We start from the raw sequence: 17,192 nt of genomic DNA, 5'->3' as shown, positions 1-17,192 counted from the left end.
AAGGTCTCAAGTATTTGTAACCTGTGAAAAACATATCATCATAAATGTGTATTGATCAAAGAACACGAACCGGCTACTCTTTCTCGTTCTGACTCGGTGAGTCGAGCCGCGAACCCGTTGAAACTCCTCTTGTAACTTCTCACCAAACGTCCTTCGATCGAACTACAGTATACATGTGTATATATCACTTGTTATAATCCTCATCATAATGTAAGCTAATTATGACCAATCATTGATTAGAGAATGAAATTATAAAAGCACACCTTTCTCCGGTGACTTCTTGAAGAATACTCATATGATGCGACATTGGTGTGTATTCCAGTCGAGACGGAAGTGAGCCCATGTAGACAACATACACCTTCTGAATTACATCATCATTATCATCATGTATGATGGATCGTATACTAGAGAGAAACAATATATATTTGATAATGATAATACTCGATAATCTTAAGTTATGCTAACTCACTTTTTTATCTTGAGAATCATCTGTCACTGCAGAGCCTAAAATCAAAAACGAGACAAGAACACATGATATGAAACAAAAGGAATCTGCTCGTTTCGCCATCTTTTTCTTATAAAATGAATTAAAGGTTGTCTAATTTCTCAGCTTTATCTAGATCAACATGATATAAATATAAAACCAGTAAATTACCATAATTTTAATGATATTTCTGTCAAATGCTTAATGCTGTCCTTGTATGTTGACCAAAACTCTTTTGGTAACTAAGTATTGTATGTTGACCAAATACATTTTTAGGAAACAGATATCATTAGAACTCAATTTTGTTTTTGTTTTTTCAACTCCTTATGAAAATCATTTTTTTTTACAACTGATTTTTTCTCGATCGTTAAGGACTTTATTTTTATTTTGCATTATATAATGACATAATCAGAAAACAGATATGGAGTAAACATTTTTTTTGAAGAAATATATGAACAGCAAAATATTATGATATGATTGATGACTATATGGTGAACTGATAATGCCTCATCAGTAACTATCACTGTACACGACAATAGGGCTTCTCACGTTATGTGTTCCATCAGACCATATTAGATTTGCAGACGAAGGCAGTTCTGGGTCGAGATTGCTGCCCGAAACAGTCACTGTGAAAGACTGTTTCTCCTTCACCGACTTCATAGAAAGGACACTAGGCGAAACCTTGACATTGAGCTTAGATCCATGATTTAAGACAATCTTTGATTTGTATGTAGAGTTGGTGGTACCGAGGTTGGTGACGGTTCTTTTGAAAGTCACGGTGAAGGAGCTATTAGATCCCGAAAGTTTAGCTGACATCGAAGGATAGTTGAGGTTTCTTTGTAAGGTTTTTCCACTACAAGTGACGACTTCACCTGAAATTAGTTTTAGGGTTTTCGAAGTGTAGTTTAAGCCGCAGAGAAAGGCGATGTGGTCTGTTTTGTCCAACTCATAGACAAGTCCAGGATTTAGAGCGGCTACTGGGTCGACATGGCCAGCTCCATAAGCAAACTCGGTCGATGTAGCCTCAGTTCCAGTCGCATTCATCCGCCAAGCTGCAAAGATTCATTAAGAGACAGTATAAGAACAGAGTTGTCAACAAACGTTACTTGCGAGGCAAGAAAGTAAAAGTTGGCTTTTTGATTACCGGTTGTCATGATGGCAGATTGGATTACGGAAGGAGACCATTCAGGATGAAAAGTCTTGATGTACGCAGCCACGCCTGCAACGTGTGGACAAGCCATAGAAGTTCCAGACATAATAGAGTACTTTACATGTCTTTCATCGCTCCTGTCGTCAGATGGTGAACTCAAAGGTGAATACGCAGCGAGAATCTCCACTCCTGGTGCTGATATATCTGGCTGCAATCCATGCACCAACCATCGTCTCTCAGGCCAGGAAAGAAAAAAAAAGAATCAAGAGCATAAAATAAATTATACCTTAAGAATATCAACTGCAATAGTGTTTGGACCGCGAGAAGAGAAGGAAGCCACTTTAGGAGATGACTGATTAAAGATTGCTTCAGTTTTAAGAACAGACCCTTGCGGGGACCTGAAAAAACAATCACAAGGGTTGGACAAAGAAGGAGAATGTTAAGAGGAATGAAATAGAGAGAAGATTGTTATCTACCTTGTGGAGTTAATGTAAGAGACGAGAGAGTCAAAGTCATCTTGTGATAAAACAGAGAGGGGCCGAGAGCTAATGGATGCAAAGTCTCTGTTGTCTGTAGTTATGGATGCAACAGCTACTTCTGACCTAGTTGAATATCTGGAAACCAAGATCTTTCCTTTCACCAGAGATTCTTTCAAATAATCTCCGTACACAAGAGGATACTTCTTTCCTTTCAGATCAAAAGCATTCACTGATTTCCCCTGTTAAGAAAAACAATAGAGTTATTGGTAGTTTAATGGGACAAAGATACTATGATGATAGAAATGAGTGTTACTTGATACTTACAACAAGTGTCTTGCCATTTCCAAGAACAACTTTGGTTAAAAGCCTACGGTTGGTGGTGGTAGCTGCAACCGATAACACCCACGGTGCTACGCTCACAACTGTGCTCGGATTCGGACCAGAGTTACCGGCTGAGTGCACTGTGAGAATCCCTTTGGCCATAGCGTGAAACGCCCCGATCGCAATCGTGTCCTCTTCATATAAGGAGGGGTTATCTCCCCCCAGAGAGACGCTGATGAAGTCAACACCGTCTGCAATCGCATCATCAAACGCAGACAGTACGTTATCATCGCTACACCCTGTCATGGTGCAGACTTTGTAAGCTGCGACTCTAGAGGCTGGAACACCGCCTCTCGCTGTTCCATTGCCTATTCCAAAGAAGCTTGTATCCACAACTGCGTTTCCAGCCGCTGTGGACGCTGTGTGAGTACCGTGTCCTTGGAGGTCCCTAGTACCTTCACTTGTGTAATCTCTTGCCCCGATTAACTTACTGAAACAATGTAAGCACATCAATCTCTGCCTAAAACATTACTAATCTTCTATTAGAGAAATTTAATGACTTACTTATTGCACGTGAAGTTTTTGCCGCCTGAACAAACACCTTTCCATTTCTTAGGAGGAGGACCAAAGCCTTTATCAGAGAAGCTCTCGGATTCTGGCCAAATCCCACTGTCGATGACTCCGATAATAGTATCACTCTCTACGGCCAAGTTTGGCTTTGTATTCTTCCCTTCCTTCATTCCCATGAAGTCCCATGACGCCGTCGTTTGGAGTTTGTAGTTCTTGCTCGGGAACACAGACACAACTCCCTCCATTTCTAACCAACACAAAAAAGTATTTTAACCTTTAGAAACATTTCATCATAAAATGTGTCTTGATCAAAGAACACTAACCGGCTACTCTTTCTCGTTCTGACTCCGTGAGTCGGGCTGAGAAACCATTGAAACTCCTTTTGTAACTTCTCACCAAACGACCTTCGATCGAACTAGAGTATAAATATGTGTATATCACTTGTTATAATCCATATAACGTAAACTAATTATGACCAATCATTGATTAGAGAATGAATTAATAAAACCAAACCTTTCTCCGGTGACCTCTTGAAGAATATTTATGTGATTCGACATTGGTGTATAGTCTGGTTGAGACGGAAGTGAACCCATATAGACAACATACACCTTCATGGATTATCATCATCATAATTATCATCATGTATGAAGGATCGTATAATAAGGAGAAACAAAATATATTGACAATGATTATATATAGATTTAAATACTTGTTTATCTTGAGGATCATCTATGATTGCTGAGACTGAACTCAAAAACAATATAATGAGACATGGGAGGAGACAAAAGGAAGCTCGTTTCACCATCTTTTTCTTATGAATGAATAAACTTTCAAATGATATGGAGATCGAAAGGATGTACAAATAGTAGAATCATATTCCTAAACCGTGTCAAGAATAAAATCCTAATTAAATACCTCTGATTTTGTTTCTTTACTTTTTAATTATAAGAAAAACTAGTATTACCATATATTAATGATTATCTGTATCAAATGGTATCATATTCATATGGTAGGATATGAGTCAATAAAAACTAGTATTACCATATCCTAATGGTATTTCGTATCAAATGGTATGTCGATAAAATAGAATGGTATCATTGTAGTTACATATTAATGACCTTGTAAGGTCAAAATGGTATGTTATATGGATTGGTATCATTGTAGTTACATCTTTAGGAAACATATCTATTGTTTTATTTTATACATTTGGTCAGAACTAAAATTTCTTTTATATATTTTTTTAAATTTTTTACCGAAATATATATATATATATATATATATATATATATATATATATATATATATTAAAACTGAATTATTCTTGCTTTCATTTTTTTCTAATACTAAACAAATATGAGAATTAGAAAAGAAAAGAAACATTTAATAACACAAAACAAATGTGGATTAGTAGTGGCTAATGATTGCTTGCGATTAATACACAAATAAACCGTGGCTATTCGTAGCCAAGAGCTACTGATATTTCGTAGCAAAATGTTATAAATCGGTTTCCATCCAGTTTACTGGTTATCGGTTAAGTTTCTCCAAAATTTTACAACTTTTGCTGAATTTCTAAAAGGTTCCGAGTCTAAGTCCGTACATTCTCTCAAATGATTTATTGTGCATGTTAGCGTTAGTAACATTGTATTTACATTTTTTAAAAACACATTGGTTTAATTTGCCTCATCTATTTTGAACTCTACTTCTTTCGTTTTTTTGACTTCCTGCCGCAAATGAATGTCTTTATTACAACTTTTGTTTTCTTGAGACTTGAGATGATCGTTAGAAAGAGAAAGCTTAAACTAATCAATTTATTTATTTATTTTAGGATATAGGGATGAATTTAATTCAAGTAAATGCAAAGCTCTGAAACTGTGATCTAAGAAACACAAAAACCAATCATCAGAAAAAATTGAAACACAAATGTAGAATAAAGAAACACATCGGCGATTCGGCGACAATATAATGATAATGATGAATATGGTAAACTAATAATGCCTCACGAGTAATCACCAATGTAGACAACAATGACACTTCTCACGTTATGTGTTCCATCAGACCAGATTAAATTTGCAGATGAAGGAAGTTTTCGGTTGAGATTGTTGCCTGAAACAGTTACCGTGAAAGACTGATTCTCGTTCACCCTTTTAAAAGAAAGAACATTAGGCGAGACCTTAACATTGAGCTTAGCTCCGCGGTTTAAGACGATCTTTGATTTGTACGTAGAGTTGGGGGTACCGAGGTTGGTGACGGTTCTTTTGAAAGTCACGGTGAAGGAGTTATTAGAGTCATAAATTTTAGCTGACATTGAAGGATAGTTGAGGTTTCTTGGTAAGGTCTTTCCACTGCAAGTGACGGCTTCACCGGCGATGAGCTGAAGGGTTTTCGAAGTGTAATTCAAGCCGCAGAGAAAGGCGATGTGGTCGGATTTGTCCAGTTTGTAGACAAGTCCAGGATTAAGAGCGGCTATTGGGTCGACATGTCCAGCTCCAGAAGCAAACTCGGTTGATGCAAGGACATCGGTTGATGCGAAGCCAGTTCTATTAGCATTCATTGGCCAAGCTGCAAAGATAAATAAAGAGACTTTATAAGAATGAGTTTTGCAAACAGAGGTTACGAGGTTATGTGTTTTGTTTACCGGTTGTCATGATGGCAGATTGGATCACGGAAGGCGACCATTCAGGATGAAAAGTCTTGATGTACGCAGCCACGCCTGCAACGTGTGGACAAGCCATGGAGGTTCCGGACAAAACAGAGTACTTTACATGTCTTTTATCGCTCCCTTCCTCAGATGGTGAACTCAAAGGTGAATAGGCTGCGAGAATCTCCACTCCTGGTGCTGATACATCTGGCTGCAATCCATCCACCAACCATTGTCTCTCAGGCTAGGAAATAAAATAAAAAACAGAATCAAGAGCATAAAAAATATTATACCTTAAGAAGATCAACGGCGACGAAGTTTGGACCGCGAGAAGAGAAGGAAGCAACTGTAGGAGCTGTCTGATTAAAGAATGCCTCAGTTTTAAGAAAAGATCCTTGTGGGGACCTGAGAAAACAAACACAGAGGTATCAGGACAAAGAAGGAGAATCTAGAGATAATAGCGAGAAGACAGTTAGATACCTTGTGGAGTTAATGTAAGAGACAAGAGAGTCAAAGTCGTCTGGTAGTAGAAGAGAGAAGGGCTTGGAGCTAATGAAAGCATAGTATTGGTAGCCGTCTCTAAGTATGGATCCAACAGCTACTTCTGAACTAGTTGGGAATGTGGAAACCAAGATCTTTCCTTGCACAAGAGATTCGTTGAAATTAGCTCCGTAGACAAGAGGATACTTCTTTCCTTTCAGATCAAAAGCATTCACTGATCTCCCCTGTCAAGACAAAAGGATATTTTAAAGGACAGAGCTACAATGATGACAAGAAATAAGAGTGTTACTTGAATACTTACGACAAGTGTCTTGCCGTTTCCCAAAACAACTTTGGTGAAAAATCCACGGTTCGTGGTGCTGGCTGCAACAGTTAACATCCACGGTGCTACGCTCTCAATTGTGGCAGGAAACGGACCCGAATTACCGGCTGAGTTCACAGTAAGAATCCCTTTGACATTAGCGTGAAAAGCCCCAATCGCAATTGCGTCCTTTTCGTACTTGTGGGGATAGCCTGGGGCGATAGAGATGCTGATGAGGTCAACACCGTCTGCTATCGCATCATCGAACGCTGATAGTATAGATTCCGAGGTACAATTCCTCTCGGAACAGACTTTGTAAGCTGCGATTCTAGAGGCTGGAACACCGCCTCTAGCCGTTCCATTACCGATTCCATAGAAACTTGTGTTCGCAACTGCGTTTCCAGCAGCTGTGGACGTTGTGTGAGTACCGTGCCCTTGGAGGTCCCTAGCACCTTCGCTTGTGTAGTCTCTTGCTCCGATCAACTTACTGAAACATTGTCAACACATCAATCTCTGCTTAAAACAATACTAATCTTATATTAGAGAAATTTAGTGAATTACTTGTTGCAAGTGAAGTTTTTGCCGCCAGAACAAACACCTTTCCATTTCTTAGGAGGAGGACCAAAGCCTTTGTCCGAAAAGCTATCGGATTCCGGCCAAATCCCAGAGTCGATGACGCCGATGATAATATCACTCTCTATGGCTAAGTTATGCTTTGTATTCTTTCCTTCCTTCAACCCCAAGAAATCCCAAGACGCCGTCGTTTGGAGTTTGTAGTTCATGTTCGGAAACACAGACACAACTCCCTCCATTTCTAACAACACAAAAAAAGGCTTTAAAATTTTTAAAACATTTCATCTTAAAATGTGTCTTGATCAAAGAACACTAACCGGCTACTTTTTCCCGTTCTGACTCAGTGAGCCGGGCCGCGAAACCGTTGAAACTCCTCTTGTAACTTCTCACTAAACGACCTTCCACTGAACTATAGTGTATATCACTCAGTGATTATTATAACGTAAGCTTATTATAACTAATCAATGGTTAGAAAATGAATAAATTAAATCGCACCTTTCTCCGGTGACTTCTTGAAGAATACTCATATGATGCGACATTGGTGCGTATTCTAGTTGAGACGGAAGTGAGCCCATGTAGACAACATACACCTTCATGGATTATCATCATGTATATGATGGATCGTATAGTACTAGATCAGAGAAGCAATATATATTGATAATGATTATATAGAGATTAATATACTCGGTAATCTTATGAGAACTCACTTGTTTAGTTTGAGGATCATCTATGATTGCTGAGACTGAACTCAAAAACAAGACAAGGAGACAAAAAAAATCTGCTCCTTTCGCCATCTTTTTCTTACAAAACGATATTAACGGTTAAAAACTTTCAATTTTTTTTTTATGTATAAATATTAAATAGTTGACTCATGCCTAAACCGTGTCAAGGAAAAAATCCTCTAATTAAATCTCTCTGATTCTGTTTCTTTATTTGTAAATTACGATAAGAATAACCATTACCAACTATAGTAGATTTTAGATTCACCAAAAAAAAAAACAACTGTATAGTAGATTTTAGTGATGATAATTGTATCAAATGGTATATATATCGTTGTATATTGACCAAAAGTCCAAAACTTGATTCTTGTTAATTACAATAATACTTAGTATTACTTTGAGTTTGACTGGTACTGTCAGATAAATAACACATAACACAATATAACTGTTAACGAACGAAATGGATAAAATTTCGTAGAATAATTATAAAACGTTGAAAAGTTAGCTTATGTTGATTAATCGTGTTATGTCTTTTCTTTATATTTTTAATACGCAAGTGGTATATAGCGGAATCATTTTTCCAAAACAAGAAAACGTGAAAAACTGTTTCTCGTTCACCTTTTAAAAGAAGGGAAAGGACACTAGGCAATTTTGGATCGAGATTTCTGCCTGAAACAGTCACCGTTAAAAACTGTATCTCGCTCATCCTATTAAAAAGAGTTGTCAGCAAATGTTACTTGCTAGACAAGAAAGTAAAAGTTGGATTTTTTGTTTACCGGTTGTCATGATGGCAGATTGGACTACGGAAGAAGACCATTCACGATGAATTTTTTTTGACGTACGTAGACACACCTGTAACATGTGGACATGCCATCGAAGTTCCAGACATAACAGAGTACTTCACACGTCTAGGGCAAATAGTTTTGCATATTCCCGCAGATTAGTTTTGCAGATTCTTGTAGATTCTCCTAATGAATTTGAGAATACCTTATCAAAGATTCAAGATACAATACTTTAATGATTAGATTTTGTGAATGAAAATATTTAGAATCAATAACCCAATAACATATATTTTAATTCAATGACAAAATGAGTTGCAGTACATAACTAATTTTTCATCTTAGACTTAATGTATACTAAACAAGATGTTATGAAATACAATAACGCGAAATTTTATTTATAGCTTAAAAGATGTCAACATGGTGCATAATTAGTAACCATCAGTATAAACAACAATGGGACTTCTCACGTTATGTGTTCCATCAGACCAGATTAGATTTGCAGATGAAGGCAGTTTTGGGTTGAGATCGCTGCCTGAAACAGTCACCGTGAAAGACTGCTTCTCGTTCACTGACTTCATGGATAGAACACTAGGCGAGACCTTGACGTTGAGCTTAGATCCGTTATTTATGGCAACTTTTGATTTGTATGTTGAGTTGGAGGTACCTATGTTGGTTACGGTTCTGTTGAAAGTCACTGTGAAGGAGCTGTTAGATTTCGACAATTTAGCTGACATTGAAGGATAGTTTAGGTTTCTTGGTAAGGTCTTGTCAGTACAAGTGACAGCTTCACCGGCGATGAGTTTTAAGGTAGTAGCATTGTAATTCATGCCACAGAGAAAGGCGATGTGGTCTGATTTGCCTAATTCATAGACGAGTCCTGGATTTAAAGCTGCTATTGGGTCGACATGTCCAGCTCCATAAGCAAACTCGGTAGAGACTGCGCCAGTTCCAGACGCATTCATCGGCCAAGCTGCAAAGAGTAGTTAAGAATAAGAACAGAGTTATCAACAAAACTGTTACTTGTGCGACAAGAAAGTAACAGATGTATATGACTTTTAGTTACCGGTTGTCATGATGGCAGATTGGATCATGGAAGGAGACCATTCAGGATGAAATGTCTTGAGGTACGCAGCCACGCCTGAAACGTGTGGACAGGCCATCGAAGTTCCTGAGGTAATAGTGTAGTTCACACGCCTATTGTCCAGCGTTGTTGCAGATGGTGAAACCAAAGGTGAATAGGCAGCAAGGATTTCCACTCCTGGTGCTGTTATATCCGGCTGCAATTCAATCAACCATTTTCTCTCAGACCGGGAAAAAAAAGAGAACTAGGTAACATCATAAAAATGTTATACCTTAAGAATATCAACAGCGATAGTGTTTGGACCGCGAGAAGAGAATCCAGCAACTTTAGGAGCTGCCTGATTAAATATTGCTTCACTTTTTAGCACAGCCGCTTTCGGGGACCTGAGACAAATAAAGACAGAGATATCAAGACAAAGAATGAGAATCCAGCGCACATGGTAAGAGTATGAAACATCGAGATGACTTGTTCCTTACTTTGTGGAGTTAATGTAAGAAATGAGAGAGCCAAAGTCCTCTAGTGATAGAAAAGAGATGGGCCAAGGGCTAACAGTGGCAAATTCTGTTTTGTGTTTAAATATGAATGCAACAGCTACGTCCGAACCAATCGCATAACTGCACACAACGATCTTTCCCTTCGCCTGAGATTCGTTATTACACTTCTCAACCGATTGTTCGTACACAAGAGGATACTGTTTTCCTTTCAGATCAAAAGCATTCACTGATTTTCCCTGTTATGAGAAAAAGATACATTGATAATGAGAAGGAGACTAGGATCATAGAAATGAGAACGTTTGTTGGTACTTACGACAAGTGTCTTGCCGTTTCCGAGAACGACTTTAGTGAAAACCCCACGGTTTGTGGTGCTAGCTGCAACGGTTAAGATCCACGGTGCTACGCTCACGGTTGGATTTGGACCGCTGTTACCAGCTGACTGCACAGTGAGAATCCCTTTGGCCATAGCGTGAAAAGCCCCTATCGCTATTGGGTCCTTTTCGTACATGTAGGTGGTGACTCCCCCGAGGGAGGCGCTGATGACGTCGACACCATCTGCGATAGCATCATCGAAAGCCGATAGTATAGATTCCGTGCTACACCCTGACCCGCTACAGACTTTGTATGCTGCTATTCTGGATGCTGGAACGCCGCCTCTTGCAGTTCCATTACCGATTCCATAGAAACTTGCGTTCTCAACCGCGTTTCCAGCCGCTGTTGATGCTGTGTGTGTACCGTGGCCTTCAGTGTCCCTCGTGCCTTCGTTTGTATAGTCTCTTGCTCCAATCAACTTGCTGAAACATTGTAAACAGATTAACTTTTGTACGTAATTTATTTTTGTAACCAAAAGATTCTATGCCGAAACTCAAACTAATTAATTTCCGGGTGTTCCTTGAAAATAACCTCGACCAACAATACTAATCTTTATATAGAGAAATTAATTTAAGAGAATTACTTGTTGCAAGTGAAGTTTTTGCCGCCGGAGCAAACACCTTTCCATTTCTTAGGAGGAGGACCAAAGCCTTTACCGGAAAAGCTTTCTGATTCTGGCGAAATCCCAGTGTCCAAAACTCCTACAATAGTATCACTCTCAACGGCCAAGTTTCGTTTTGTATTTGTTCCTTCCTTCATTCCCATGAAGTCCCAAGATGCCGTTGTATGGAGTTTGTAGTTCATGCTTGGGAACACGGACACAACTCCCTCCATTTCTATCATCATAAAAGGTTTTTTAAACGTTTAACCTTAAACAACACTGTAACATAAAATGTCTCTCCATCGAAGAACACTCACCGGCTACTCTTTGTCGTTCTGACTCAGTGAGCCGGGCAGCGAACCCGTTGAAACTCCTCTTGTAACTTCTAACCAAACGTCCTTCGATCGAACTAGGAAAGAAATCACTTGTTAGTATCTTCATAACGATTTTTAAAATTAATTATAACTAATCATGATTATATAAATGAATTAAATAAATCATTCGTACCTTTCGCCGGTGACTTCTTGAAGAATATTTATGTGATCCGACGTTGGTTTGTAGTCCGGTTGAGACGGAAGTGAACCCATGTAGACAACATACACCTTCATGGATTATTATCATCGTTAGCTAAACACAAGCTTTCTCTTCGCTCTCTTATGATCATACATCCTTCTTATGATCTCTAATTATATAGTTATGAATTGTAAAAAAAAAAACATACTTGGTTATCTTGACGATTATCTGTGTCTGCCGACACTAAACTCAAGAACAAAACAAGGACACAAAATGAAGCTTCTCCTAATTTCGCCATCTTAAAAAAAAAAAATTGAAGCTTACTGCAACTTTTATTTTCTATGGGGATTGACATGAAATGAAAGGATTTTTCTATACTATACAATTTTTTTAATAAATCTTACTTTTCAAATTAATTTATTACATTAGCTTAGATTTTTTATGCTAAAAATCTATTATTGCTAATTGACATTCTTTCTGTTATAGATTTGAATTACAGATCATATTTGTCTAATTTTAGTAAATACTTCAAAAAATTATAGAAATTATTAATTTGTTGTCCTATAAAGTACAGTATGAATCTTAAATGATTTGACTACTAGATATTTAATTCTAAAATTATTCTGCACCATCAAAGTTTTCCTAAACAAATACACACATAATAATTCTTAAATTTATCATTTCTTTGACTAAAATATCCCAAGAGGAGAGACATTAGAGCACCTCCAATGGGAGGTTGTAAGCAAATTTTTGTGAGGTTCTCTTGGTTTATTGGAATAAAAATAAATCAAAAAGGTAAATTAAGAAGAGAGGTGGTTCTCTCTGGAGAGATTTGGGAACACAAGAGAGACGGGTACGTGGCGGTCGTTCATTGGCTGTTGCATTTTAATAAAAGGAAGAAAAAAAACGCCTTTTGTACTTTGTTTTCATCGATTTTTTTTGCCCTACTTTCTCTCTCTCTCGGGCGATTTGTGCGATGGCGGAATCCGATAAATCACAGGGTGATGCATTGTTTTCCGATGAATCCTATGATGGAGAGTGAAATTAAAGGTGAAATTATGGTGGGTATTTCATCCGGAACCCTAGAATTTGTGATCTTCAACGGGAAAAATGACTTCAACTCCGTCCGCCGGTCGTGAGCTCTCGAATCCGCCGTCCGTCGGCTTTTCCAATCTCCGATTTTCCATAACAGTAACTCCTCGTTTCTTCATGGGATAAGGTCCCTTTCTTTGGCTTTTACTGATTTAATTGAAGTCTCTTCTTCTTCTAAAGCTTTTTTTTGTTGTTCTGTTGTTGTGTGTTTGCTGCAATTAAGCGTGTGAGATTGTATGATGTGAGCACCAATTCGTTGAAAGGGGAGTTCTTACATGGCGGAGTAGTGCTCGATTGCTGTCCGACGGTGCTCTCTCTTATCTCTACTCCCTGCTTTTTTGTGTGGTTTATGCTTTGTAGTTTGAAATGAGGTTTTTGTGGTGATGAAGAACAATATTATCCAAGTTAGCCAGTTTTGAAGCGAGATTCTTTTGTGAATTTGGATTTCTTTAGTCCTAAACATTTAATCTTACAGTACTGAAATAAAATGTCTATACAGTTTGCAAGCTAATCTCAGTGTTGTGAAGAGACTGGTTGGTATAAGAATGTTTCCACTCAGGCTAATAAAATGTCTACTCTTCACTTGGTCCTCCGTCTCTGTGGTGGTTTCTAAATCTCGTCTCTCTTATGGTTTAAGAAGTTCATGTCTCGTTTGTTTTAAAACTTTGGTGGTTTGTGTTTTTGGGGCCTTGTAAAGCTCATGAGAAATAATTGATGAACTATGTTTCCATTCTTATCTCCTCTGTTCTTTTTAATGACAAATCGAACTTCTTCTCTACTGGAATTATATCCTACTTGTCTCTTTATCATCGTTGGTTTTTACATGATCTGTGCTTGTTTTGTTTAATAAGTCTGAAATGTGGCTCGACTCTGTTTCCGTGTTGGCCTTGGTAGATGTAGCGAAATTGTTTAGCATTTAGCGTTGTTACTTAATACCTACACTCGTTTATCTTCTTGAGGATATGTGAGTTAACAAGAACATTAAAAATGCTTGTGAAGTGCCCCACACTTTAGAAGAAACGTTCATAGCAATTTAAAAGCCATGTCCCAGCAAAAACAAGGGACATTAAACAATGGCATAACACATAAAATAAGTGAAAATAGTTTATATGGTTTGAAAAAAAAAACTGTCAAAAATCGGGAATGCTTACAAATCTCGGGAATATGATGGGCATTTGAAATCGCATTCGTGATCATGATATGCATCAGTAATTGAAAGCTGATTTGGTTGAGCATATATGACAAAAATTTCGCAACAATCAAGAGTACAACTAATCGTTATTCCGGTTTTGTTTTTGCAAATCTTTTTTTAAATGTTTGAAAATAATGTATGTTTAATATTTTTATGAATTGCAATAATTATTGTTTTATAAAATAAAAAATTTTATAAAAAAAATTTTCGAAGAGAACCCCACTAGAGAACCTACCATTGGACACAAAAAAATTAAAAAAAAAACAAAAATTCTCATCAAACATTTTCTTAAAATTTATAATAAAAAATTTGAGAGAGCTCGTAAAGAGAGCTCCCGGTGCTCTTACATCGTCTTCTTGGGCTTGAAGATAATGACCCCAAATAGAAGAAAATGGTCGGTCAAACTCATTGCCACGTCATCTGTAGTTCTTAAAAGATCATCTTCACCAATCCTGAAGACGTATTGTTCTTGAACATCCCCGAAGCTAACTCCGAACCTCAAACTGTTTCTTATTCTCCTCTTCTTCCTTGGACCTTTTCACAAAGGTTAGTTACTTCTCAGAATTGCTACTTTTTGCATTGGAGCCGATTCTAATTTGGAAATCCAGTAATGTCAGTTTTTGTATAATTCCCATTTAGACTAAATTTAGTCAAAGTTGTGACGGTGGGAAAATCAAACATGTTAGATCAATTATTGGTCCTAAAAGAGGAATATATAACTGTCTTTTCGTCGATATATACATTTTCATTACGATCATCGGAAAGTAGCGGATCTCACAAGTTTTCATGTTCTTAGTTTCAGGGACAGGAGTTCTTGTTTTGTCTGCAACTTCAAGCCCTACTAAGCAATGGCTGTCACCAAGATTTATATAGTGTGAGTTTCATTAAACCAATCCATGCCAAGTTCATCAACTGGCGATCATTTCCAGTCAACAGTAATCTGCGATTCTCTAAACTACTGGCTCAGACAGAACGAGATTCTGTGCCGGTCCTCATACCAGTTTTGTTTTGACGAAAAACCTGGTTTTTTGGTTTTCCTGGTAGGTACTATTCCTTGCACGGCCATGTCGAGACAATGGCACGAGAGGTTCTCCGAGGAGCAAACTCTGTTCCAGACGTGGAAGCAACACTCTGGCAAGTGCCAGAGACATTACCGGAGAAAATACTGGAGAAAGTGAAGGCCGTTCCAAGACCGGACGATGTGGCGGATATTCGACCAGAACAACTGGCGGAAGCCGACGGATTCATGTTTGGCTTTCCTTCTAGGTTTGGAGTGATGGCATCACAGGTCATGACTTTCTTTGACAATACAAATGATCTCTGGACTACACAGGCTCTCGCTGGGAAACCTGCGGGACTCTTCTGGAGTACGGGTTTCCACGGTGGAGGCCAAGAACTAACTGCGTAAGAACATAGTCCTCCTAACACATAGACATGTTAGAAGAACTCATGCAAGTGACTGATTTTAATCTGCAGGTTGACGGCAGTGACAAAACTGGCTCATCACGGGATGATATTTGTACCGGTAGGATACACATTCGGTAAAGGCATGTACGAGATGGGAGAGGTGAAAGGTGGTTCGCCGTATGGCTCAGGGACTTATGCAGCTGATGGATCACGGGAGCCAACAGAGCTGGAGATTCAGCAGGCAAATTACCATGGCAAGTACTTTGCAGGAATAGCCAAGAAACTCAAGAAACGGTCTCCTGTCTAAAGTCTAAACCAAATCAACTCTGTATTTCATATACTAATCAATCTGTAAATGTGAAGGTGAATACTGAAAATAAGATTGACATATACAGAGCAAAACATCTATGTGTAAGCTAATGGTCAACAAATCTTATTGCCCATAGATTCTAGCTACAACTCGGAAACTATTAATCAATGTATAGCATTACCACTTGGATATCAATATGAACAATCCCTCCTTATCCTCTACATCAATTGTGATCTTTACTTGATCTCACCTGGAACTTCTACGGTCTTCGTGACCCCAGCCGGTATTGGCACCTCTCTGTCCATATAAAAAAGAATCATTAAACGAACATCTTGATTCAAATTTTACATATCTGAGATCATTGTTCTTTCTTACGTTTTCATCGTGAGAAAATTTGCAACCATCTCCACGAGTACATTCCTTTCTCTGAAAAGCTCTGCAAACACCACGAGCTTCTCTCTTCTTATGCTTCGTCTCTTCATCATCCTCTTCTCTCTTTGAGTATTTACCACAATGCTCCACTTTTATGATTCTTCCCAAAACCTTAGCTCCATTCAGATTATCTGCAATTGAGAGAAGAAACAGAATCAAGAGAAACACGAACCAATGTGTAGTAAAATCCATAGAGAAAATGATTTTATGAACTTACTAACCAACAGCAAGATTTGTACTTCTCTGATCTTCATAAGCAACAAACGCAAATCCTTTTGATTTCCCAGTTCCTTTATCTCGAGCAAGATTCACATCAACAACTTCACCATATCTTCAATGAAACCAAAATTCAGAATTAAGAATCATCATCTAGGTATAATATACTAAATTCAACAATGTGAGAAGAAACTCGTACTGTGCGAAAACTGCGAGGAGGTCACCCTCCGTTAAATCGTACAGTAATTCTCCGACGTAAACGTAGGCTGAATCTTTGTATTTAGCGTGCCAAGATGCTTCGTCGGAGATCCCTAGATCTAATTCTTTCGCGTTAATTCTCTGTGTCTGCTTCACCATTGTCAACGGATTCATCGCCTCTCGGAGTAAAACCCTAAATGCGAACGGCACGAATAGTCAGTCGCCGGAGACGCGTAACAGAATTGTGCGGGTCGGGTTATGTTGGCTTAATCATGGGTCGGTTTGCTTTTGACAGAATTATTGTGTGGGCCGGGTTACGTTATATTAAACCGAATAATGGGTCGGTTTGCTTTTGATTTTATACAACTTTTGTTTTTTTTCCATTTCTTTTTTGTTTATTGATCACCTACTTTTGTTATCTAGAAAAAAGAATCACTTATAAATTAATTTGACATACATAGGAATTTCAACAATACGAAGAAGAAAAAAGTATACAATTTTGAGGTTATTCAACTACAAATAATGAAAGTTTCCAAATAAGTAATCAATCATTGTGAGAAAAATTGTTATAGCTCCTAATTGATTTTCTTTTTTGCGTTTATGGTTGTATTAGACAAGTTATTTTTGAAGAAAAGAGTTAATTTTTCAAGATTATCTGATAGCCAATACCAGACGTATTTTAAATTGTAAGTTCTTGATGAGGAGGTTTAAGTTCGTAAAATTGCTAAAAATATACTCCCTCTGTTCCTAGAAGTTTTATGTTCTA

The 17,192-nt window shown here is 37.9% G+C and overlaps 5 protein-coding genes and 1 long non-coding RNA gene across 8 annotated transcripts; 2 read left to right on the top strand and 4 right to left on the bottom strand.

The window, feature by feature from the left end:
• Window positions 1–773: 773 nt before the first annotated feature.
• LOC9300669 (subtilisin-like protease SBT4.8) lies at window positions 774–3,954 on the bottom strand. The gene is made up of 9 exons (XM_021023735.1): window positions 3,714–3,954; window positions 3,518–3,612; window positions 3,328–3,419; window positions 2,999–3,251; window positions 2,438–2,924; window positions 2,111–2,352; window positions 1,921–2,032; window positions 1,629–1,842; window positions 774–1,536 (listed from the first exon to the last, which is right to left on the bottom strand). Exons 1-9 carry the CDS (start codon window positions 3,807–3,809, stop codon window positions 995–997), a joined length of 2,133 nt encoding a protein of 710 aa, XP_020879394.1. The 5' UTR covers window positions 3,810–3,954; the 3' UTR covers window positions 774–994.
• An 891-nt stretch (window positions 3,955–4,845) lies between these two features.
• LOC9300668 (subtilisin-like protease SBT4.7) lies at window positions 4,846–7,811 on the bottom strand. Its single transcript, XM_021015207.1, has 9 exons — window positions 7,725–7,811; window positions 7,513–7,607; window positions 7,335–7,426; window positions 7,006–7,258; window positions 6,445–6,931; window positions 6,123–6,367; window positions 5,936–6,047; window positions 5,640–5,853; window positions 4,846–5,563 (listed from the first exon to the last, which is right to left on the bottom strand). The coding sequence occupies exons 1-9, from the start codon at window positions 7,809–7,811 to the stop codon at window positions 5,001–5,003; spliced, it is 2,148 nt and encodes a 715-aa protein (XP_020870866.1). The 3' UTR covers window positions 4,846–5,000.
• A 1,135-nt stretch (window positions 7,812–8,946) lies between these two features.
• LOC9302369 (subtilisin-like protease SBT4.10) lies at window positions 8,947–11,646 on the bottom strand. Its single transcript, XM_021013999.1, has 7 exons — window positions 11,384–11,646; window positions 11,049–11,301; window positions 10,407–10,887; window positions 10,076–10,329; window positions 9,871–9,982; window positions 9,582–9,795; window positions 8,947–9,488 (listed from the first exon to the last, which is right to left on the bottom strand). Exons 1-7 carry the CDS (start codon window positions 11,505–11,507, stop codon window positions 8,947–8,949), a joined length of 1,980 nt encoding a protein of 659 aa, XP_020869658.1. The 5' UTR covers window positions 11,508–11,646.
• Window positions 11,647–12,487: 841 nt separating this feature from the next.
• LOC110225358 lies at window positions 12,488–13,546 on the top strand. Its single transcript, XR_002329722.1, has 2 exons — window positions 12,488–12,978; window positions 13,171–13,546. It is a non-coding gene; the product is annotated as an uncharacterized LOC110225358 (long non-coding RNA).
• A 742-nt stretch (window positions 13,547–14,288) lies between these two features.
• On the top strand, window positions 14,289–15,715 carry LOC9300667 (probable NAD(P)H dehydrogenase (quinone) FQR1-like 3). 3 transcript variants are annotated; one of them, XM_021035932.1, is made up of 4 exons: window positions 14,289–14,409; window positions 14,666–14,737; window positions 14,908–15,267; window positions 15,340–15,715. In XM_021035932.1, exons 2-4 carry the CDS (start codon window positions 14,712–14,714, stop codon window positions 15,575–15,577), a joined length of 624 nt encoding a protein of 207 aa, XP_020891591.1. In that variant the 5' UTR covers window positions 14,289–14,409; window positions 14,666–14,711; the 3' UTR covers window positions 15,578–15,715. The 3 variants fall into 3 exon arrangements, with proteins under 3 accessions (XP_020891591.1, XP_002866293.1, XP_020891595.1); XM_002866247.2 differs by having other exon boundaries at window positions 14,290–14,409; window positions 14,660–14,737; window positions 15,340–15,686; XM_021035936.1 differs by lacking the exon at window positions 14,289–14,409 and adding an exon at window positions 14,451–14,475 and having other exon boundaries at window positions 15,340–15,686.
• LOC9300666 (zinc finger CCCH domain-containing protein 42) lies at window positions 15,679–16,989 on the bottom strand. Its single transcript, XM_002864544.2, has 4 exons — window positions 16,428–16,989; window positions 16,234–16,343; window positions 15,956–16,143; window positions 15,679–15,877 (listed from the first exon to the last, which is right to left on the bottom strand). The coding sequence occupies exons 1-4, from the start codon at window positions 16,598–16,600 to the stop codon at window positions 15,827–15,829; spliced, it is 522 nt and encodes a 173-aa protein (XP_002864590.1). The 5' UTR covers window positions 16,601–16,989; the 3' UTR covers window positions 15,679–15,826.
• Between the last annotated feature and the right edge of the window lie 203 nt (window positions 16,990–17,192).

This window comes from Arabidopsis lyrata, assembly GCF_000004255.2.
Source record: "Arabidopsis lyrata subsp. lyrata unplaced genomic scaffold ARALYscaffold_8, whole genome shotgun sequence".
Lineage (NCBI taxonomy): Eukaryota > Viridiplantae > Streptophyta > Magnoliopsida > Brassicales > Brassicaceae > Arabidopsis > Arabidopsis lyrata.
The sequence above is the reverse complement of the archived record's forward strand: the minus strand, read 5'-3'. Positions and strand labels throughout refer to the sequence as shown.

Bases quoted from the DNA above. Each gene is read 5' to 3' on its own strand.
- LOC9300669 (XM_021023735.1), bottom strand. From the start codon at position 3,809: ATGGTGAAACGAGCTTCCTTTTGTCTCCTCCCATGTCTCATTATATTG. The intron at 2,353-2,437 runs GTAAGTATCAAG...TTTTCTTAACAG, and splicing joins GAAATGGCAAGACACTTGTT to GGGAAATCAGTGAATGCTTT. The intron at 1,843-1,920 runs GTATAATTTATT...CATGGATTGCAG, and splicing joins TTGCAGTTGATATTCTTAAG to CCAGATATATCAGCACCAGG.
- LOC9300668 (XM_021015207.1), bottom strand. From the start codon at position 7,811: ATGGCGAAAGGAGCAGATTTTTTTTGTCTCCTTGTCTTGTTTTTGAGT. The intron at 7,427-7,512 runs GTGCGATTTAAT...TATACACTATAG, and splicing joins CAAGAAGTCACCGGAGAAAG to TTCAGTGGAAGGTCGTTTAG. The intron at 5,854-5,935 runs GTATAATATTTT...GATGGATTGCAG, and splicing joins TCGCCGTTGATCTTCTTAAG to CCAGATGTATCAGCACCAGG.
- LOC9302369 (XM_021013999.1), bottom strand. From the start codon at position 11,507: ATGAAGATACTAACAAGTGATTTCTTTCCTAGTTCGATCGAAGGACGT. The intron at 11,302-11,383 runs GTGAGTGTTCTT...TTATGATGATAG, and splicing joins AGAACGACAAAGAGTAGCCG to AAATGGAGGGAGTTGTGTCC. The intron at 10,888-11,048 runs GTAATTCTCTTA...ACAATGTTTCAG, and splicing joins AAAAACTTCACTTGCAACAA to CAAGTTGATTGGAGCAAGAG.
- LOC9300667 (XM_021035932.1), top strand. From the start codon at position 14,712: ATGGCTGTCACCAAGATTTATATAGT. The intron at 14,738-14,907 runs GTGAGTTTCATT...TTTTCCTGGTAG, and splicing joins GTCACCAAGATTTATATAGT to GTACTATTCCTTGCACGGCC. The intron at 15,268-15,339 runs GTAAGAACATAG...TTTAATCTGCAG, and splicing joins GGAGGCCAAGAACTAACTGC to GTTGACGGCAGTGACAAAAC.
- LOC9300666 (XM_002864544.2), bottom strand. From the start codon at position 16,600: ATGAATCCGTTGACAATGGTGAAGCAGACACAGAGAATTAACGCGAAA. The intron at 16,144-16,233 runs GTTAGTAAGTTC...TCTCAATTGCAG, and splicing joins AAGTACAAATCTTGCTGTTG to ATAATCTGAATGGAGCTAAG. The intron at 15,878-15,955 runs GTAAGAAAGAAC...TTATATGGACAG, and splicing joins AATTTTCTCACGATGAAAAC to AGAGGTGCCAATACCGGCTG.